At 35.1% G+C, this 24,253-nt stretch overlaps 1 protein-coding gene across 1 annotated transcript in view; it reads right to left on the minus strand.

The window, feature by feature from the left end:
• The window catches only part of RNGTT (RNA guanylyltransferase and 5'-phosphatase), a 280,203-nt gene that overhangs the window by 242,434 nt on the left and 13,516 nt on the right, over positions 1-24,253 (minus strand). The window contains exons 3-6 of the mRNA XM_001503749.6: positions 23,638-23,741; positions 23,456-23,544; positions 9,932-10,007; positions 8,487-8,727 (exon numbers count right to left, since the gene is read on the minus strand). Of these exons, the coding sequence (XP_001503799.1) occupies positions 8,487-8,727; positions 9,932-10,007; positions 23,456-23,544; positions 23,638-23,741 (510 nt within the window). The remainder of the gene's footprint in view (positions 1-8,486; positions 8,728-9,931; positions 10,008-23,455; positions 23,545-23,637; positions 23,742-24,253) is intronic.

Consider the following 24,253-nt stretch of genomic DNA (forward strand, 5'->3'; position numbering starts at 1 on the left):
AGCATGATGCACTTTATACACAAAAATATTTAGTAACTTTAGGATAACTTAATTTGCTACTTACTATCATTACAAATTTCTTCTGACAAAAATATCATTTTATATTATTCAAAATTATGTAGTAATTCCAAGAAAGATCACTAATTCTAAATATAAACAGCAATGTCTTAAGTCTGGAACTATTTTCAAACACAGTCCAACTGAGTTTTGAAGTCACTGACATTTATTTTCACTTTTTAACAGATTACCATTTCAGTTTGTGGGAATAAAGAAAAAACAAAAGTGAAAAGAAGATAATGTATGCTTAAGAAGAAAGAAGTGTATTTCATAAACAGAGTCGGCCAATATTAAAATGGAAATTTACATGGCTACCACAAACAGGACAAAAGGAATGAGTGATCCATTAGAGGGAAATTGAGGAAATTATTACAGAAGATGGGGGGCAATTTATATGTGTGAGAGACAGATGCGTGTTTTGTGTGTGTGTGTGTGTGTGTGTGTGTGTGTGTGTGTGTGTGTAAAGAGAGTAAGCAAGTATGTACGTAATGTGTCATAAGGACATTTTAGTAATGAAGGAAATACATTAACAGTTTTATTCAAAGAGATGATCCCAGACATCAGTTCAAAGGAGCAAGCAACATACCTGTAAGTCATACTCTTCCAACTCAATAATAGCATGTGCTCAAAAGATGAACAAAGAAGATGTCTTGGGAATGTGAGGGCCAAGTACAGTATATGTACCACTGTTATAAAGCCAAAGAGAACTACCAGAATTCACTACAAGGAGTCCACTACTACTTCAAATCATAGTTATATCAATAGAAGAGTCAAGAAAGGGGAACTCTGACAAAAATAAAGCCTCGAACCAAAATAAGTTCACTGCGTAAATTGATGTAAGCTACAAAGAATCACTCTTGGATTGCCTCTGTTACCTATCTTCAATCTCAGACTGAAATAAAACGAAAATAAAGCTTTCCAACTGTGAATCTGCCAATTAGTTACATCTATACTTCTCATCCCTGTCAACCATACCATTGACATCACCGAAAATTCAACTCTCCAGTCACCTTTCCTCTCTGATGGTCTTGTCCTCACTGCTTTGGAGTCCGTTCTTCTTGGTTCATCTTATCACTAGTCACCTTCCCAGAGAGTTTCAATGTAAACCTGGAATCTCTTTTTCGTAAATAACTTTCCCTATAACCTCTTTTATGAACACCCTGTACCCTCTGTCTTAAATAAAAGCCAGCTTTCCATCAAGACCACTTCTCTCAAGTCAAAGTTACTCATTCTCCCATTGCCCAAGTCTCAAGCAGGTAGTGTAAACCATTCTCCTATATCCTCATTGCTTTCTTGGCCTCTTCCAAAAGCTCTTCTTCCATTTAGACTAACTCCGCTAGGCTATATCAGTCAGCTGTGGTAAGATAGACATCCACTGTGGTTGGTGGCACAACAGCTCTCTTTAAGAGCTGCCCTCCCCATCCACAAAGATGAGACCCTAACAGCTATGCTACACGACATTACAAGATAACATTCCACTCCAGCCAAAGTTGATGGGAGCATGGGTGAACCATCAGGTTCTCACTTCTGGTATATTGGAATTGGCATTCAGAGAGTCTCTGCATGTGGCTAAAATTATAACATGTAAACTTAGAAGATATAGGACAGTTATAATCTCCCAAGTCAACGAGGAATCAGAAAGAGCAAATCTTGAGAGTTAGAGGCAGTGAGAAGTATGACACAAAAGGAGAGAGACAGACATAAAAAGGAGAGAAAAGCAAAGATGAGAAAATAAGAACAAATAGCAGAAACTAGGTTCTGGATAGCTTTCCAGGTCCAGGCTCCATTCCCTTCCTGATCTCTGGCTATATTCCTGGGCTTGAGTTCTACCTATTTACTCATTCTTCTTACTATTTAAGCTAGTTTGAGTTAGTTTCTGTTACTTACAACCGGAGAGTCTAAACTAATAAAACACTCTCTCCTCTGTGTACTGACCTCCAGTCATTTCCCCATATTCATCAAAAGTAGTCAGTATTTCTCACTGTGCTAATCCTATCATTATATTGGTAACATCAACCTCCTATGAGGTATTTTGACCCATCAAACAATCTAGGCTTTACGGCTTAGTAATTTCATTTTCAATGACCCTCATCTTTGCTTCCCTTGAACAAACGGCTCCACAGACATGCTATTCCATCCACACTGCTCTACCTTTCACTCATCAATTCAACCCACACTGACTGAGTACCCACAACATTCTAAAGCCAACATGCCGCTCTTTGACTTCTTTCACTAAACAGCTTAGCTCCTTTAACTCTCACCATGCTCACTTTCCAATATCACCAAGACTAACAATCCCTTCCTTCCTCCCTTTTCACAGTCTCTCAGCCCCTCATCCTCCTCTGACTGCCTATTCAGCCTAGATCCTATGGCTGATTACTTCAGCTATTCTACACCTGTTTACCTCAGCACTCTTTACCCTCTTGTCCTTCCATCACACCCATAATAAATATACCCGACCTTGTATCAACCTACCATTAGTCTTCTCCACTCCACACATAAACAGCTGAAATTAACTGAGGAAAAATCACAATCTTCACGCTAAGAATGAGACTGTCCTCCTCTCGTTGAAGACCTAGTTCGCCATCTGCTCTTAAAACTGAATTCCACCTCCTCAGAGATTGCTCTATCATTTATTCCCCAACCTTTATTTTCAACTTCATTAACCTCACTAGTTCCTTATCCACAAGTAACAAATATGCTTGAGTTTATTCCATACTAAAAAGCCTTTTCTGACTATGTGTGCATCAAGCAATCGCCTTTCTCTCCCTTTTTGATCATAACCAAACAACTTGAAGGAAGAGTCTGTAATAGCGTGAGGTAGAGTTAACATAATAGGACTGTTTGCAAGGTTGGCTCCGGATGGCATCTGGGAACATGACTCTGAGTGTTCTCAGTCAACAGACAAGGGTGGTTCACCATGCCTAAACTATTGTTCACACAATACAGTTTATGCTGAACAAATGCTTTCTTTCAGGGATTCTGGAATTTTGGTAGGCAGAGGCTGCCTACAGGACCTGTCATCAGTAAAAACCTTGGGCACTGAGACACTAATGTGCTTCCCTAGGCAGAAACATCACACATGTTTGCAGCATTTTCATTGCTGTGGGAAGAGTGAGCTCTGTATAACCCCTCACGGGAAGGAGAGAGCATAAAGAAGCCTGCATATGGACTCCTCCAGACTCCATTTGTCTTCTCCCCTTATGAGCTAGCTGTATATCCTTAGTACACCACAGTAATAAATCTTACCTGTGAGTACAACTATACACTAAGTCCTTCCAGCAAATCTCCAAAAGTGAAGGTGGTACTGAGGACCCCTAACACAACTCTGTCTCCATTATCTCACGTCCATTAACTTCTTAAAATGACTAGTCTGACCTGGCCCTACTGCTCCACAGAAAATAATCCTCAGATGAACACTTTCTATCCTTACTGTATTTGTCCCCTCTGTGACATCTGATACTATTAAATCATTCACGAAAGTCACTACACAACTCTCAAGCATTTTTCCCATTTCTTTGTCCTTTCATGCTGCATCTGGGAAGAATTTCTTAGCTGGAGCTTCCAGCTTGATAATTTCCTCTACAGCAAACTTCACTCTGCTATCCAACCCATCTAGTGAGTTGGGTTTTTTTACTATTATCATTTCCAAGGTCTCTGGTTCTTTTTCACAATAGTCTGCCATTATTTTATGGATTAATATCCTCTCTCATATTCTAAAGAAATGTTCTGTTTGCTTTTCATAAACTGTTTCTTCTGGTGTTAGCTAAAAATAATGAAGTAGTTATATATATACTAACAAAAGATATCCAACTTGAAAAAAAAAAAGCTGCAGAAAAATACGTTTATGGTGGGGGGCGGGTTGTAAGGCCAAAATTGAATATACATATGCAAATACACAGAAAAATTAATTCTAGAAGAATAACCAAAAAGTAGAGAGCAGTTGGAGCGGGAGTGAAGAGATACCTTCACTTTTTACTCACCATACTTCTAGATTCTTTGTATTTTTATTTTACAAGGAAAAGTGATCTTTATGTCATTTGTGTACAATTTTAAATTAAACAGATAGATAGATAAGTAAATGGGGAAAACTCTAAAATGACAAAAATGCCAGTGGTAGGGTGAAAGCTGAAGGATTATAATTTGTTTCTCTAGTTTTCAAACTTTCTTTAATGTAAGTATATTACTTTTATAAATAAAAAATATATTTAACAATTTTAGTATTTACTAATTATGATTTTAAAAAAGGAAAAAAACTACCAAAATGCTTCATAAGGTTTTAGAAATTTTTTTATAACTCTGCCTTTGGAAGTACAAGCACAAATATTCTTGAAAATCACCATCTCATTGTCAGTTAGAAATCAAACCTTACTGCTTTCTCCAAAAACGGAGAAGGGAAAATTTCTGCTTTTGGCAATGGCAGACTAGTTTATTTAGAGCAATTGTGCAGCCATGAGAAAAAGCTAGACAAAATGTTAAAAGCACCTATTTGAAGACATTGGAGAATTAGAAAGGCAGTAAGGACTTTAAGGGCCAAGAACTGAGAGGGAAGGGAAGACCAGAGAGGAGAGCTAGACATCTGGCAAAGCTCTTCTCCTCTAGGATTTTCCTCTACAGGCACTGCTTCAAAAATGGCAGCTGAGAGGCTGAGAAGATGAACACAGTTTCAGCAATAACACAGGAATGAGAAATAAAAACTTGAGTTCCAGGCAACCAAGGAAGAGGGGTCCTGTTTAATTTTCCAGGCTTTTAGTTAGGATCCACAAAGGGCTACACTCTAGAAATTAGGGTGAACCAAAACCAGACCAGCCTCCCAAAACTGAAGCCTAGCTTCTAAACAGTTCAATCCTTGACTGAGTTGAGACATTCTACTCCTAATCCTATGTAAGAGCAAAAGTAAATCTCTGAAGGAAGATAACAGGGTAGACAGTCTCAAATTATTTCCAAAATTTTTCATACATAATGCCTAGTAAAAGTAATACCCTGGTATAATGGACTAGAAATCAAAAGGACACGAGAAGAAACACTAACAAAAGATCCAGAGGAGATCCACATAGTAGAGTTATCTGACATAAGCTTTAAAATAACTGGGATTAATCAATTCAAAAACCTAAATGACAAGATGAAGAATTCTAGTAAAGAACTGAAAATTACTTTAAAACTCAAATGGAAATTCCAGAAATGAAAATAAACTGAAATTAAGCACTCAATGGATGAATTTAACAGCAGTTTAGACAAAGCTAAACAGAGAATTAGTGAACTGGAAGATTGGTCAGAAGCAAATATCCAGACTGAAAAATTAAACAAAAGGATGGGAAATACAGAAAAGAATATACGAGAAAAATTTTTTTAAAAGGCTATGGGGTAACTCTCAGAAGGAGAAGAGAGAATGAATCTGAAGCAATATTTGAAGAGATAATGTCCAAGAACTGTCTAAAACTAATAATAAAAAAATTCAACTATAGATTCAAGAATCACTATAAACAGGAAGAAGGATAAATACAAAAAAAACCACAAGTAGAAACATCATAGTAAAAATGTTGAAAATAAAAAACAAAAAGAAACTACCTTCAAAGAAGCAACTTCTCCATAGAAATGCACAATGAAACGACATCTTCAAAGTGCCAACCCAGAATTCTATACCCAGAACAAATATAGTTCAAAATGATGGCAAAATAAAGACATTTTCACATAAATACTGAGAGAATGTGTCACTGCAGACCCAGATTAAGGAAAATACTAAAGAGAGCTCTTCAGTTAGAAGGAAAACTGTCCAAGTGGAACCATAAAAATACATAAAAGAATGAAGAAGAGTACCAGAAAGGATAAATATGTGGGTATATCTAATGAATATTAACTGTATAAAATAATAGCAATATGATGATGATGTCTTATGGGGTTTAAAATATATATAGAATTAAAATACACAACACCAAAAGGGCAGGAAGTGGTAACTGGAATCAGAGGTTCTAAGATTCTTGCATTGCCTAAAAAGAGGCAAAAGTACTAATATATACCAGACTTTAAAAAGTAATAGATGTATATGGAAATCTTGGGTAACCACTAAAGGAACAGTAAAGGAATGTGTAATAAGCAATGGCTGCAGCAATAGAATAATAAAAACAATTCAGCACAAAGAAGGTAAGAAACAAAGATAAAAAGGAACATACCACAGTGGGACAAACCAAAAAAATAGCAGGACAATAAGTTTAAATCTAATTAAATTCGTAAAATAAATGTGCATGGACTAAATACTCCAATAAGGGAAAAACTGTTGACTGGATAAACAAAACCCAACAACCTGATGCTTATAAGAGACTACCTGAAATACAGGATAAAGGTTGAAAGTAAAAGGATAGAAAACAGATATTCCACACAAACAAAATCCAAAAGAACACGTGTGCAATCATGCTAACATCCGACATTTTACAATGCTAAAAGTTAAGACATTGTGAAGATAAAATAATCTTTTACACATATTTGCATAAACCAAATAATATCACCTCAAAATATATAAAGCAAAACCTGACAGAACAACAAGGTGAAACAGGTAAATCTACAGTCATAGTGGGGAATTTTTAAAACACTCCTCTTAGTAACTGACAAAACAAAACAGCAGAAATGAAGTTTGAGTTTTTGTTTTTCTTTTTCTTTTTGGTGAGGAAGATTGGCCCTGAGCTAATATCTGATACCAATCTTCCTCTTTTCGCTTGAGGAAGATTGTCACTGAGCTAACATCTGTGCCAGTCTTCCTCTATTTTGTATGTAGGATGCTGCCACAGCATGGCTTGATGACCAGTGTGTAGACCCGCATCTGGGATCCAAATCTGCGAATCCTGGGCCACCAAAGCAGAGCACATGAACTTAACCACTATACCACTGGGCCAGCCCCTGAGATTTTATTTTAAATGTCATTTACTTTCCCTAAAGAAACATGCCCATCTTGGCTATTTTTCTCTTAATGCTGCTGGAGCTCATCTGCAACTTACAGAGATTTAATGGAACTTGACATTATAAAATAAATGTCATTTTTAAGACCCCTTCTGGTGGCAAAAGAACCCTGCAAACTTTACCCCATTTTGCAAAATAGTAACTATTTGTTTTAAACTCTTTCACACATTCAAATACTATATCGTAATTCAAAAAACATTAAGCACATCCTCATGATTAATGTTACTCTTAAAAAGTATAGTTGAATTTCCTTACAAAAACGGTATCATAAGGAGCCAGCCCACAGTCGAGTGGTTAATTTCGGCACGCTCTGCTTCTGCGGCCCGCAGACCTACACCACTCATGGGAGGCCATGCTAAAGCAGTGACCTACATACAAAATAGAGGAAGACTGGCACAGATGTTAGCTCAGGGCAATCTTCCTCAGAAAAAAGAAAAATGGCATCATAAGAGGGTACATGTTTATACGTTATGATATTAGACTTTCTTTAGAACATGATTCTTATTTTTCTAGGTATACGATTCAGTAATTTCAGATATCTAAATCCAGGAAATAATGAGTTAGACTAAAAGAAAAATGTTATTTTTTAAATTATTTCTGTGTTTCAAAGCAATTTATACTTTTCAGTGGCCTTAGAGTCTTGAAATTTGAAATGTGTAAATATACATTAAAATGATGTTTCTCAAACAAGGCTTTGTTTTAAATGCCCAAAATAACTGTATTATATGATTTATATAAAACAAGGCATTTTCTTCCTTGCCTGTAAATCACTGCCTACTAATAAATGAGCTCTGGCATTTACTACTCAACCATGATATCCCACACACCTCAATTATTAACTTCATTAATTATCTTCATTAATTAACTTAATTATCTTCATTAATTAACTTAATTATCTCCACACCTTCCCTAACTTTCCCCTTTGGCCTACACCATATACTCGTGTATGTTTAAGTACAAGCAGTACTTTTCTTCTCAACCTCTCTCCTATCCCCCCAAGAAAAGGGGATAACTCCTAATGTTTTTTGTTAGGCCTTTTATTTCTAGATTAATGGGAGTTGGCCATAGAAGTAAGAGTCTTCTGAGTTCAACTTTACAGAAAATATGAAAATACCACCCACGGAAAGGAGCTGAATTTATACGTAGAGTTATTTTAACTATATTACAATTTTAAAAAGCATTAGTAAAAATTTTCACTAGATATTTAGCTGGAATTTCAAAGTATTTTGCAAAGAAATAGTAAATTCTCAATCTAACAGTCCTTTGGTTTAACTAAGAAACCAAAACAGGATATATAACTGAAACTTTTCTTGTAGAAAAGGCAAACATGCATGGCTATCAAGAATCTTTAGAAATAGCCAGAATGAAATAACCTTGCAAATCTAGCTAAGCAAACATAGTCAATATTCCATTTTTATAAATCTCAATAAGCCTGCAGAAGAAAAAGGTAAAGACTATAATAATATTTTAAACATTACCAGTTTTAACCGCTCTTTTCTCCTTTTGCCAAAGGAGGCACTTGACCCGGGTTCTGATTCCTTTTTTCCATCCTCATCCTCATCTTCATCTTCATCATCCTCAAAACACCAATCTGGCAATAGAGGTGGGGGTGGTGCTTCCTCTATATCACCATAGCGACGAAAAAGTTCTTTCAAATAATCACCCTTATAAATTCCTGGTGGTCTGGCTTGAGCAAAAGTAGCAACTGCTGCTTCAATACTATGGAAACAAACACCACGCAATTTCCTCACTACTCTCCATTTATGCAGATCTATCAAAACTCACATTATATTTAAGGCACCAAACAAAGTATAATAAAGGTTTATAAAATGGACAAATCACAGTCCCCACTCTGAAGGCAGTCCATCTACTAAGGGACAAATTCATTCTGGAACAGCTTTAATACAAGGCACATTGATAACTCCTAAACTCTACAGGTAAATTGCAATGAATGAACAGAAAAGACCTGGGTAGAGTCTGTGAAGAAGAATTTAAATAAAGCCTTAAAGGTTGAGGTCTGACTCTAAGGGAAAAACACCAGTTAAAGAAATGTGAATAGCTATATGAATAAAAGTAAAAGCATGCTGGTTTTTTGGAGTTTTCAAAAGACCAGGCAATAAGAGCATAGGTGATCAGAGAGAGGCTAAGCACAGGGTGAGTGTGACATAGGAATCTGGGGTCATTGTGTAGAGCAATGAAAGGCCAGAAAGGCAGAGCAAGAGGTGCATGCAGTAGAGAACCACTGAGGACATGTGAACAGGAAATATACAATCGGATGTGGACTTCAGCTGATTATATTCAGAAAAGGACCTACTGTATGAAAGGCTTTGTAAACAAAGATAATGACCCTCCGTCAGCAAATGAGGAAATTCAGTTAGTAATATCCCATTCTCTCAAGAATTTCAGGTAACTAAGGTTCTCAACTCTCAGGCTCTAAAAAGGTACTTCACAAATAATGGGTGCCCAATAAAGACATGCTGACTGGTTTAAACAGAGTAATTCTGTTCCAAAAATACCTCCTCCTCATAGCATTATAGGTTTTTCATAGTACTCAACAGCTATAAAACAAGTACTACTAAAAATGAAAACAACAACAAAAACAATAGTAACTTCCAAAGGTGAAGACAAACACGAAATACTGGGAGAACTTATCTCTGACAATCCTGTAAGACGTGAAAAGTCTGGAAAATACATAGTACATGGGATCCATAGCACTCAACCAAAGGGCTACCTAGTACAAAACATCAGGTAATGAATGATACTCTATACATTAACCAAATCTTAAATGAAAACCACTTCTAATTATATTAATCATGACTTCACCAAAAATTTGGCAATATAAAATGCTAAAACTAAAAAAATTAATAAAATTTTTTATCAATTACTAAATACGTCTTCTTCCATTATAACAAGAAACAAATACCTCCAATCCATTTTCTCCACCAAAAAGGCACATATGAGGAAACCAGTGCGATTGAAACCATGGGTACAATGAACACCTAGAAAATAAAGTAGCTTTGGTTTAAAATTAATAAATCACTTTAGAGGTCACATTTTACTTTAAAATTCCAACCTGCAATCAAAACATTTCGATCACTTTATAAAATAACTACATTTAAAACACTTGGCCCTCTCATAACTATTAATAACTTGTCAGTTTAAGTTGTTTAAAAGTAATTTATAGCACTAGCTAGAAGTTTAAATGTAATTTATATTGATTTATTGGTTACAAATTGTCTCTAAAGATCCAAAGATTTCTCCTAAAACAAAAAGATTCCAAGCATCTTAAGGAGGTATTTTCAACAAACACACAGCTCTAAAGGAGACACACACACACACACACACACACACACGACACTTATGTGTCCTATTTTCTATATCTAGTAGATGTAGAAAATAATAGCCTAACTGATGGATATACAGCACAATAAAAATAAAACTACTTTAAAGTTCTCTAGAAACCAACCTACTGACATTAGCTTACAATTTCTCAAAATAAACTTTTAGAAGAAAAACCTGCTGAGAAAAAAAATTTACTTTTCTTAAACCTTTTTTCAGCACAAATTCAAGATCAGTGTGGTCCTACCTCTATATTCTGAAAAGATGCAAATGAGCTTCATAAATTCCAAAAATGACTGCATTTTTACATCATTTCAACTACTTTGATAAAGTAATAAAAACAGCTTGGTGGACATTACTAACACGACAACATCACTGCCAGGTTAACTCACGCTCTATGAACCTTAAAATGAAGCTTTTCCTTTTATCTCTGCTTAATGGAAGGATACCCTGACATTTAAGATTGTATCTTTCTTTTTAATGCTACCTTTTACAAACTACTCTTCCCTGTGTATATAAGACATCCTGATAGAATGCAACCAAAATCAAATACAGAAATAAACTAAAAGTTAGAATTATAAAACTTCTACAAGAAAATACAAAAGAAAATCTCTGCAACTTTAGTTTAGGAAAAGATTTCTTAGATAAAACATGAAATAAAAGGAACTACTGATAAATTGGACTACTTCAAAATGGTAAATGTTTGCTTTTTGAAAGATGCCACTAAGAAAAGAAAAACACCACCCAGAGAAAATATTCACAATACATATATCTGACAAAGGACTTGTATCCAGAATATATAAGGAATTCTTACAACTCAATAAGACAAACAACCCAATTTTTAAAAAACTAGGTAAAAGATTTGAATCAACACTACAAAAGAATATATGCTCATGAAAAGATGGTGAACATCACTAATTATCATGAAAATGCAAATTAAAACCACAATGAGATCCCACTACACACTAATTAGAATAACTAAGATCGAAAAGACTGGCCATACAAAATGTAGGTGAGGATGTAGAGAAACTGGAACCCTCATACATGCTGGTGGAAATGTAAAATGGCACAGTCAACTGGAAAACAGTTTGGCAGTTTCTTAAAGGTTAAACATACACCTGTATCCAATGACCCAGACATTCTAATCCTAGTTATTCATCCAAGGAAAATAAAAATATAAGTGCATCAAAGACTTATACATAAAGACGAATGTCCACTGCAACAAAAAGACAAAAGTGCTCAGCAACTTTATCCATAATGGGCAAAAACTGCAAACATCCCCAATGTTAATCATCAGGTGAAGGGATAAACACTATGTGGCATATCCATGCAATGAACACTATTCAGCCATAAAAAGGAACAAATCACTGATAGATGCAACAAGTTTGACTTCAAAACCCTTATGCTGTGTGAAAGAAGCCAGAAAACAAAAAAGTACATATATATAATTTCAATTACATAAAATTCTAGAAAATGCAAAAATTTGTATGGGAAAAAAAAAAGATCCCAAATAGCCAAAGCAACCTCGAGGAAAAGAAACAAAACTGGAGGTATCACACTTCCCGATTTCAAGCTACACTACAAAGCTATGGCAATAAAAATAGTATGGTACTGACATAATAATAGACACACAGGCCAATGGAACCAAACAGAGAGCCCAGAATTAAACCCACTCATATACAGTCAACTAATATTCGACAAGGGAGCCAAGAATACTCAATGGGGAATGGACAGTCTCTTCAACAAATGGTGCTGGGAAAACTGGAATAAACACATGCAGAACAATGAAACTGGATCCTTACACTACACCACTCAAAAAATTAACTCGAAATGGATCAAAGACTTACACATAAGACCCAATACCATAAAACTCCTACAAAAAAACATAGGGAAGAAGCTACTTGACACTGGTCTTAGCAATGATTTTTTGGATATGACACCAAAAGCACAAACAACCAAAGCAAAAATCAACAAATGGGACTATATCAAACTTAAAAGCTTCTGCCCAGCAAAAGAAACAATTTAAAAAATGAAAAGACAACCTACAGAATGGGAGAAAATCCTTGCAAACCATATGTCAGATAAGTCGCTAATATCCAAAATACATAAAGAACTCATACAACTGAATAAAAAAAACACAACCAATCTGATTAAAAAAGGGGCGGAGGATCTGAAGAGACATTTTTCCAAAGAAGACATCCAAACAGCCAAGAAGTATATGAAAAGATGCTCAACATCACTAATCATCAGGGAAATGCAAATCAAAACCACAATGAGAGACCACCCCACAGCTATCAGAATGGCAATGGTCAAGATGACAAGAGATAAATGTTGGCAAGGATGCGGAACAAAGGGAACTCTTGTATGCTGCTTGTGTGAATGTAAATTGGTTCAACCACCATGAAAAACATTATGGAGATTCCTCAGAAAGGGAAAAATAGATCTATCATATGATCCAGCAATTCCACTTCTCAGTATATACCCAAAGGAAATGAAAACAGGGTATCTAAGAAATAAATGCACTCCCATGTTTACTGCAGCATTATTCACAACAGCCAAGATACAGAAACAACCTAAGTGCCCACCAATGAATGGATAAAGAAGATGTGATACATATGTGTGTGCATATTCACACGCACGCAGACACACACACACACACACACACACACACACACACACACAAAATGAAATATTACTCAGCCATGAGAAAGGACATCCTGCCATTTGCAACAACATAGATGGACCTTGACCATATTATGCTAAGTGAGATAAGTCAGACAGTGAAAGACAAGTACTCTATGCTATCATTTATATATAGAATCTAAAAAAGCCAAACTTGTAAAAACATAGTAAAATGGTGCTTACGAGGGGACAGGGAGTAAGGTATAGGTCAGATGTTTTAAGGGTACACCAACTTGCAATGAGTAGTAGTAAATAAGACCTAGGGATCCAATGTACAGTATAGTAACTACAGACAACAACACTGTATTATAATCAAACTTGCTAAGAAACTAGAACTTAATTATTCCAACCACTAAAAAGAAAGGATAGCTATGTAACATGATAGAATGTGTTAATTATCACTACAATGGCAATCATATTACAATGTGTAAATGTATCAAATTAACCTGTTGTGCACCTTAAATTTACACAATGATAATTCAATTAAAAAAAAAATTCTAGAAAATGCAAACTAATCTATAGTGACAGAAAGTTGAAAGTGATCGTCTAATCTACAACTACAGGTTGAAGAGAAGATGGACACAAAGGGGTATATGACGCAAATGTTCTGAATTTGCGATTTCATGAGTGTCTACATCTGTCAAAACGCATCAAATTATAATCTTTAAATGAATGCAATTTATTATATATAAATTATACCACAATAATGTGTTTTCTTAAAAAAACTAGATGTTAAAGTGAGATACTGGTATAAGTCTGCAAGTAGCATTAATAACATATTTCCAATATTAATGTTCATCAACATGGCCTTGTTTTCAGCAATTAACTTTATCGAAAATGTCATAAATTTGATACATTTTAAAAAGTATACCAATAAAATATCATTTTCAGCTCATTTCTGTAATAAAGATTTCTTTCCAAAAAGGGTTTTTGCTACTTAAAAAAACCTTTGAAAAACAGTATCTTAGCTACTACCAATTGAGCCAAACCACCCATTTCTACATTCATAGTAAGTAAAATGCTCACTAATATTTAGAATAAAAACCTTAGTCAATGAACAACGCTCAATAAACAAGAATACAAAAGAACAGCAGACAATAAGAGCAATTTGTGCAAACAGAAATATATGAATCAAAACAGCACACGCAGAAAACGATAAATGAATCAGAGAGGCTAGAGTATGAGGTACAAGAAAGTAACGCCAAAAGCAGGTGGAGACAGTAAAAGGGTCAGAATCCTGAAGAAACCATGCGCACTATACTAAAGAGATTATAAAGACAATGGAGACAGATTCAAGAATTTTAAGCATGGCAACAAAATTATCAGGTTTTAGAAAATCCACTCCAGTGGTAGCTCAACAGAAGATAAAGAGGGAGGAACAATGAAAGCAAGAAAACCAGTAAGGAAGCCATCTCAGTAATTTATTTGTGAGATCCGGATCTGAGTGACAAGGGTCATGGTGACGGGGATAGCCAGGAAAGGCAGACTCAAGAAATATTTCAGGTAGAATCTGCAATCTGAGGGGCGAATGACTGTCGGTATTGAGAGAAAGGATGTAAACGGAGTCTTTGTTTCTGACTTGGGTGACTAATTGGGCAGTGGTACCATTTACTAGGTTAGGAAGTACAGGAGTTTACATCAGTCTTACGTGCAAAGCAATGAGTATAGTGGATACGTTTAAAGCCATTACGGGACTTACAAGTATTTGGAAATAACGGTAAGAAGCTTCACAGAGAAGTCTGGTTGGAGTTGTTGATTCAAGAATAATCAGTATAGTCAGCCATGGAAGGGGTCTGCGGTGTGGATAAGATCTCTGAGAATGGGTATGTAAAATAAGAGAAGAAAATTAAGAAGAAATTTAAGGAAAACAAACTTTCAAGAATAAATAAGGAGGAGGACCATAAACAAAGGTTAAGAATGAACTGTCATGGGGTCAGGTTCACCTAGAAAAGAGGAAGTTTCAGGGTGAGTGCTCAATTGTTTAAATGTCACATGATGATTAGAACTGAAAGCCACTATTTGATTAAGAGTGCAGAGGGAGGACTCTAGATTGCAATGAAGTGAACAGGAATAAATGGATTCAAAAATTGATCTTTCAAAAAGTCAGCTGGAAAGGGGAAGGGGAAATACAAAACAGAAAGAAAGGTGTGTGGAGGTTTCTTGGGGGGGTGGTATCGTTTAAAATGAGAGGCTCAGATATGTTTACAGGCTGAGATGGACCTGGTTAAATCAGAGCTTGACAATAACAAAGAACAAGGATGTAATAGAAGTGAAGTTTCTGAAGGGAAGAGATCAGCCTTCAACAGAAAAAGACATGCCTTAAAAATAAATGGCTATAATCATGAATCTGTAAATTCTATCATCTCCATTGTTTTGTAAGAAAGGGGGCCTCAGGGCCTGGCCCCGTGGCAGAGTGGTTAAGTTCCCACGCTCCACTGCAGCAGCCCAGGGTTACACCAGTTCGGATCCTGGGCACAGACATGGCACCGCTTGTCAGGCCATGCTGAGGCGGCATCTCACATGCCACAACTAGAAGGATCCACAATTAAAATATACAACTATGTACTGGGGGACTTTGGGGAGAAAAAGGAAAAAAAGAAAAATTGAAAAAAAGAAAGGGGGCCTCAAAAAAGTTACACAAAGATGTCAGCTGTAAACAGACTTTTTATTCAACGTGTATCTTAACCCAACATGTAAATTTCCTACTTCATATTTCAGACCAATTTCAGCAACAAATATTTTAACTTCAGATATGTTTCTCATCTAAACCACTACTGTTTTTGTATCTAATCTTTACTCTAGAAAGATTAACTAAATATTTTTATGACTAGGAAATGTAAGAATAATTGCCAAATAAGTAATTAAGTCATGTGATGATATATAACTTAAGAAACTACCATTCCTCTTTTAATACTCTTTGTTATGCAAATACATGCAGTTTTAGTTTTATTGTTGTGTTATACTTCAAAACACTAACAGATGACTGGATTTTTAAAGATAAGGGTTAACTTACAAAAACTTTCATCAAAACAAATCTACAGAAAAGTTTGGAAGATTATGTATTTGATGTAAAAAAGAATTCCATTACTTAAGTATTCTACAAGCTTAGTCTGATATGTCTTCAATGTTAGAAAAAAAAAAAAAAAACCTGTTTTTCAGTTTTCCTCAGTTCACTATGAGAATGGGTCCATCTAGTGGCAAGTAAAGCATAGTTTATAACAAAATATTAGCTCGCTATTAACCACTTAAAGTCATCTTCTCACTCAAATTTCTCATTTTCTAGGTAAGCTAATATAATGAAATAAATTTATATGGCATTTCAAAAAATATTAACACTAATTACATATTAAGGGAACAGTTCTTTTAAAAATCAAATCAAGAGAAGAAACAATCTCCCCAACAAAAGGAGAGAAAGATGAGCTATAACTATAGAAATACTACACATACTGGATATATGTGTAAATTAGTAACAGGTGACTTATAAAGGGCTGGTAACATTTCTTTTTGAATACAGCCTGATCTCCATACACACAATTTCCTTTCTATCTCACTAGTCAGATAGATTAATTTCTACGATCAAAAAACTTATCTGATCAGTCCAAATCAGCGGTTCTCAACTGAGGGTGATTTTGCCCCCCTACCTCCCCAAAAGACATCTGGTAATGTCAGGAGACAGTTTTTTTGGGTTTTTTTTAAAGATTTTATTATTTTTTCCTTTTTCTCCCCAAAGCCCCCTAGTACATAGTTGTATATTCTCCGTTGTGGGTCCTTCTAGCCGTGGCATGTGGGACGCCACCCCAGGGTGGCTCAATGAGCAGTGCCATGTCCACGCCCAGGATTCGAACCAACGAAACACTGGGCCGCCTGCAGCAGAGCGCGCGAACTTAACCACTCGGCCACGGGGCCAGCCCAGGAGACAGTTTTAATTGCCACAACTGGTGGGGTGCCACTAGCATGTAGTGCGCAGAGGTCAGGAATGCTGTTAAACATCCTACAGTACACAGGACAACCCTCCCCAAATAAAGAATCATCCAGTCCAAAATGTCAATAATGCTGAAGTTGAGACACCCTGGTCTAAATGAGCAACAAAAATAAAAACAGAAAAAGGAAACTAACAATTATTAAGAACTTATTATGTGCCAAGTTATCTTAAATATTTTTACTTAATCAAAAGAAATGTTTTTTACCAAAGTAAATGTGTGCTACTCATGAAAATACATATTTACACATCTGTCACTCGTATTTATAACTAGAAACACCTAAAGCAATGAGAGGCATTAGTTAAGCTACGTATCTATTATACACAGTCCACCATTTACCAAGAAATCAGCTATTTCTCTTTTAAGACAAAACAGATTTTTAATTTCTCCAGTTCACAAAATACTTATTCTCCTATTTCTGTACATGCAAACAAATGCACTATAGCTCCATAATCTCTTATTTGTAATTATAATTTCAAAAAGACTCTAAAAGAATTAAGACTTCTGGTAAACCATTTGGGGACAAAACCTGACTTGAACTGATGTGACGTTATTTATAATCTATTTTTCCCACTTTGTGTGAATGAATATTCATGTGTTTAATTGCAGAAATGTTAATGTGTTTAATTACAGAATGCTCTCTAATGCCCAGATTATCTCTAAATACTATTTTCCACTAAAAGGAACCAGGCTCCTTAGAGAAATAACTGGTTCCAAGTCTGGAAAACATCTTGTGCCAGAAAACAAGGAAACCATCAAAGACTGATGGGGTGATATCAAAAAGATACAGAAACCAACTTGAAGGGGCTCCCACTGGCCAAGGATGGAGCAATTTGGACATAAGAATAAATAGTAACTGCAAGTGATTTAAATAGATCAACCATATAAAAATTCATGAGTTCATACAGATACTCCCAAAAAATAAAATTAATCAGTCACCACTGGATTTGCTAAGATACCAACTCATTGTTCTGAAAATTGAGAAATAAAAGGAAAGAATCAAACATTTAACTTGTCTTTCCAGTAAAAATGCATTTCAGGATAACCAAATTGTTGAGAAAGAATAGTTCTTTACTAAAGAATTCCAGCTAATACATGAAGAAATGAAAGAATCAGAAAAGTCATCATTTTGCAACCCCTAATGAAACACTGGATCAAGGCAACAATCATCCATAGATACTAAAACTATTAGGAAAGAAGTTGCCACCACCTCAACCCACTTATTCATCTTAGTACCACTAAAAGCGCAACAATAAGACATTATGGGCTTCCTGATGTGGTACAAAAGGAACTATACAACATCAACTATGAAGCATTCTTGTCTAAAACCCTAAAACTGAATACAATCATGCCTCTCGATTTAACTAACAATTTATAGGACATACACAAGACAAAGGAACAAGTTAACTGATACAATGAGGAAGCAATCAGATAAATCCAGAATATAGAATATTCTACACGACAAATGACCTGGTTTCTCCAACAAACTGATGGCATTAAAAAAAGAGAGAGAATCAAAAAGACATAACAACAAAATACAATATGTGGACACTGTTGGATCCTGGTCTGAAAATCCAACCTTAAACATTTTTTAGATAGTTGAGGAAACCTAAAAAGGGACTAGGCTTTAGATGACACTAAGGAATTTCTAATTATTCTGTTTGGTATAATTGCACGGTGGTTATATAAAAACCAAAAATTCTTATCAGTTAGAGATGTATACTGAAACATTTTTAGTGAAATGACATGATATATGTGATTTGCTTTAAAATACTCAAAAAAAAATTTGTTAAAGAGAGGAGAGGAAAGATGAAAAAAATCAGCAAAATGGTAACTACTGAAGCTAGATGATGGATACATGGGATTTCATTTTACTGTTCTCCCTACTTTTGGAATGTTTGAAAATTTTCATAATAAAAAAATTAGGGGCTACTGCCCCAAGGGAGGCAACATGGTAAAAAATTGGGAACATCTGGCCCCAAGGGTTTCAGATAAGGAATTAGGACGCTGTAGTTCTTCCTAAAGATCAGAAAAAGTTTCGGGCTTCTGTGTAAGTGTTTCAAGAACTTTGCATTTCCACTAAGCTCACAGCACTATCCCACAACCAGGCTAACCGCATGAACTACAATTACAACAGCCAATTTAAAAATGATGAAAAAAATCAGCTGTGAAAATAAAGGAGTCTAACTTTTGCCATGTCACAAATGCTTATGCCTGGTCACAAGTATGCTTCAGCAAGAATGTGTGCAAGGCTGATGAAGATTCCATCTCTGATACTAAAACATGACTAAAATATTGTAAAAGCAGGCCAATATTTTCAGACACTAAGAACACTTAAACTTGATTCCTTAGTTCCTTTTGTTTGAAAAGGAGTTACCAACAACCAGCTCTAAGACCAGTTTCTGTTATTATCTTCGGAGTATTACTACAATAAATAATTGCCAATATAATCTCTGCTCCAAAACTTGGCAGGCCCAAAGCAAATGTTTCCACTTCAATACACATGAAGAGAATCACTACAGTGATACAAAGCAAAGAATAGAGAACATATTGTAGCACAATTCTATAATTTTTATAACTCATAAAACAGTCAATTTTGAAATTTCTCCTATCAGTTCTTCCAAGAATACAACTGGACAAGTAATAACAAGGGCTGACTTGTTTTCCTAAACCCAGGAGTGTTAATCTTTCTGAAATCATGACACCTGATTTCAGATGTTAAAACTTCTTGACTGCCCTCCCTTGAATTCCCAAGTATATTTAGCATTTACCCTTACAATGGTGTCTCTCAAATAAGAAAACAATTCATTTTTAATCGCTCAAGTAAAGGCCTCAATGCTATTTTAGGCTGTATATCTTCTAGGTGTATACCTAAATACAGGTGTATCTATGTGTACTTATTACATACGTTCATGTGAATGTGTAAATATATACACATATACATATCACAATACAAAATGTCATATATTCCCATATTACTGTTCTGTTAAATAACAGTTGCATACTGTACAATATAAATGACCTGCTTTTATCAGATATGTAAGCTATTTCCAGTTTTTTTATTACCAATGAAGCTGTGATGAAATTCCTTTCACATAAATCTTTATGTCCATCTCTGACTGCTTCCTTAAAATAAATTCATAGATGTGGTCTTGATGAGTCAAAGTGTATGAACACAGTTAAGGATCTTGAGAAATATCACCAAATTGTCCCTCCAGAGAGACTGTACCAATTAACATGCTAATTCACCACGTTATACAATCCTTGACATTATAATTTTTTAAATCTTTGCCAATTTGATGAGGGACGGTAATAACATATATTTCAATGTGTATCTCTTGCTGACAAGTGAGAATGAAAATTTTTCATGTTTCTTGGCTATTTGTACTTCCTCTTTTATAAACCACATTGTCACTGTTTTCCATATTTTCCTATTGAGGAATGCCTCTTTTACCTATTGGATTATAAAATCTCTTTGTATATAAGAATATTAATTTTTTCTCTATCATACAAGCTCCAAATATTTTTCCCAATTTGTCAAATATCTTTTTGCTCTTTCTGCTGTGTTTTATAATACATAAATTTATTTTCATTTTTATATGGTCAATCTAGAAACCAATGTAGCAACTAATTAGAGATTTGGACTTTGATATCACAAACTGGATTAAAAACTTGGCTTGAACATTTATTAGACGTGTGACCATGGGTAAACTACTTAGATTCTCTGAGACTCATTTTCCTTATCTGTAAAATGGAGATACCACCACATACTACATAGAGTTGTGTGAGGATGACATTTATTCATTCCTTCATTCATTCATTTACAGCTTCCCACCATGTCTGCCAGGCAAATAATAACATTCATTAATAGCAACTGTCACTATTTTCATTAATAGACCACATTTTAATTTTTAACAGCAGTTCTCAAATTTAAATGTGCATAAAAATCACCCAAGACCTTTGTTTAAAAACACTAGATTCCTAGCTTCATTCCCAGAGTTTGTGATTATGTAGGACATAAAGATGATGTGATTATGTAGGTTTGTGATTATGTAGGTTTGTGAATTATGTGGGGCTCTAAAACATATATTTCTAATAAGCATCCTCAGGTGATTCTGATACATGCAGTCCAGGAACACTCCTAAAAAAGTATTTGTTTATGGATTCTCCCTTTGGTGATATGCTTGGAATAGCTTTCCTTACCCTAGAATTAAATAAATACTGACCTGTACTTTCTCCTGTATTCTTATGAGTCCTTTTAAAAATATGTAATCCACCTAAAATGTTTTTTTTTATATACTTGGATAATTGTCTCAATACCATTTGTTAAATAATCATACCTTTCCCCTCTGATTTGAAAAACATCTCTGCTACCACCAGGAAACCACTGTAATTTCCATTGCTTTACCATGTGCTTTCATAACTGGTAAGGAAAATCCCCCATTACTTTTGCTTTTCAAAATTTTCTTGCTCATAATCTTGCCTGTTTGATTTGCCAAACAATTTTTTTGGCACTTAATAAATATTTACTGACTTAATGAAGGCAGTGAGTTTTACAAGACATTAACTTCACAGTAATGCTTCCAGTCTCATTGGGATTTTGCTTGGAACTACATTAAAAATTTGAAATTAATTTGGAAACACATAATGTCTCTATATTTCTTCAAGTCTCTTAACATCCAAATATATTTTCTTCATAAAGACCTCCTATATTTCTGAATAGCTTTATTCCTTGCTGTTTTGTACTTCTGTTACAGAAGAGAGAAGTAGTTTAGAGTGTGAGCTCTCAACTCAGATTACTTAGGATCTGATCTAAGCTCTAACCTTTACTAGCTGTGTGAAGGACCTTGAGCAAGTTACGTAACCTTTCCAAGCCTTAGTTTCTTATCAGAAAATGGGGTGAAAATAATAGCTATCTAATAGGACTGTTGTGAGAATAAAATGAGATAATGTATGTAAAATGGTTTACAGAGTGACTTAGCAGAGAGAAAATGTTCAATAAATGTTAGCCAATATTGTTAATAAGATTAACGAGATCATTTGATAATTATATTTTCTAACTAGTTATTGCTTGTTTGCAGGAAAGTTGCTGATGTTTTCTTATTTATCTGTGTCCAAACATATCCCCTTAAGTTTCTTATTATTCCTAATAGTTTTTCAGTTAATTCTCTGAATGGCGAAATATTAGCTTTTTAAAACTAAAAAAAAGAAATCACACAAGAAAATACATCAACAACAAAAAAGTTTTAAAATATCACCAAAAAAATTGAAAGGCAAGTGAATTGGAAAAATTCTCCAACAGCACATATAAGAAGTTAATTTATGGCATCTAGCTATCAGGAGAAAAAATTATTCAATAAGCTGTGCTAAAATGATTGGTTATATGGAAAACATTTAAATTAGATCCTCAATTCAAACCACACACCAATATAAATACCAGAAGGAACAAAGGATCAAAACACAAATCAACCTTAAAAATTCTAGAAGACCACTCCTCGCAGCATTGCTTACAATAGCAAAAAAAACTGAAAATAACCCAAACGTCATTTTAAGGAACTGTCATTTTCAGAAAATTGACTTCTTTTACATTTATCATTTATTGCCTGCCTTTCCCCACCCCACTCTGAGCCCACCCTACAATATAAGCTCCAGAAGAGCAGGGATTTTTTTCTTTCTTCTCCGCTGATGTGTCCCAAGAGCCTGTACCTGGCAAAGAGTAGCCGTCAATAAATATCTGCTGAAAGAACTGTCCATCAACAGGAGAAGAAATAAACCACAGTATGATCACATGATGGAATACTACACAGCAACAAAAATGAACAACAGCTAAATGTATCATCATGGATCACTCTTGGAAATATAATACTGGGGCCGGTCCAGTAGCATAGTGGTTGAGTTCACACGCTCCGCTTCAGTGGCCTGGGGTTTGTGGGTTAGGATCCTGGGCGCAGACCTACGCACCACTTATAAAGCCATGCTGTGGTGGCATCCCACATACAAAATAGAGGAAGACTGGCACAGATGTTAGCTCATCAACAATCTTCCTCAAGGAAAAAGAGGAAGATTAGCAACAGATGTTAGCTCAGGGCCAATCTTCCTCAACAAAAAAAGAAAAAGAAAGAAATATAATTCTGAGTGAAAAAGAAAGTTTCAGAATAATACAGTATAAAATGCAAAATTATAGAAAATAAATATGTAGTATTTAAGTCAGAGTTTCCCAACAGTACACCCAGTAATTAGGGCTTCACCTTGAAAAACATAAAAATTACAAAAATACATTTATTTTATAGTTCACAAAAGTTAGTCTATTACTTTAATAAATACCTCTTGGTGATTACTCTAAAAAGGAAAAAAAAAGGTCCATATCAACTCACTTGCAGAAAAGAGAATGGAAACCCAATCACAAAATAAAATATTCAACAGTGGTAAAGGAAAGCCAAACATACCTATAAGTTCAGGCGGGTTTCTTTCATTAAACCGCTCACACAGACGAATAAATGTCTCAGTGTTCTCAGTTGTAGGACACTCACCATGTCTAGTAATAGGGAAACATTTTTTTTGAAAACAGAAGAGATTTTAAATTTCAGTGAAAGGTTTCAATATTAAAGAATCTTAACGCATGACTTACCCTTTACACTGAAGTTTTATATATTTGATTCCTTCTTTCTCTATGTCGTTTCGGTCATAGAACCTTGAAGTATTTGTCAGGTCCACCAACAAGCCCATTTTAACCTTAAAAAAGAAAAGAAAGAAAGAAAAAAGGGCAGATTTACTAGTTAAGTGAATTTGTTCCAAAACAAGTTGACTAAATGGCAATACTCCAGTTCATCCATCTAAATTGAGGAAGATTTTATGTTCATTCCGCCAATGAACTATCGACAACACAAGTATCACTTATCCAAGTCTTGTTCAAGGCACTAGAACTTAGCAGGCAGTAAATAAAATAAAGTAACCCCCTAATTAATGATAGAACAAGGACATAAGCAAAAGAGACTGCACTTCAACATCACAAAAGTCCACCTAAAAAAGCAAACACTGATGTGGTTTTCTGCATCTGTCACTCCACCTATGATTTATCAGACAAGAGGGCTAGAGCAGAGACAGCATCCTCCTGAAATGCACCCAACAAGCTCCAGGCACACGTGAACCCAGCATTCTAAGGGCTGTCACTACATCAAATGTTAGGCAGTTGAATTCTAAAGCGAGTAGATAGGGTAAAAGGTGTGTAAAGTCTACATTCTCTT

The sequence above is a fragment of the Equus caballus genome, chromosome 10 (assembly GCF_041296265.1).
Source record: "Equus caballus isolate H_3958 breed thoroughbred chromosome 10, TB-T2T, whole genome shotgun sequence".
Classification (NCBI taxonomy): domain Eukaryota; kingdom Metazoa; phylum Chordata; class Mammalia; order Perissodactyla; family Equidae; genus Equus; species Equus caballus.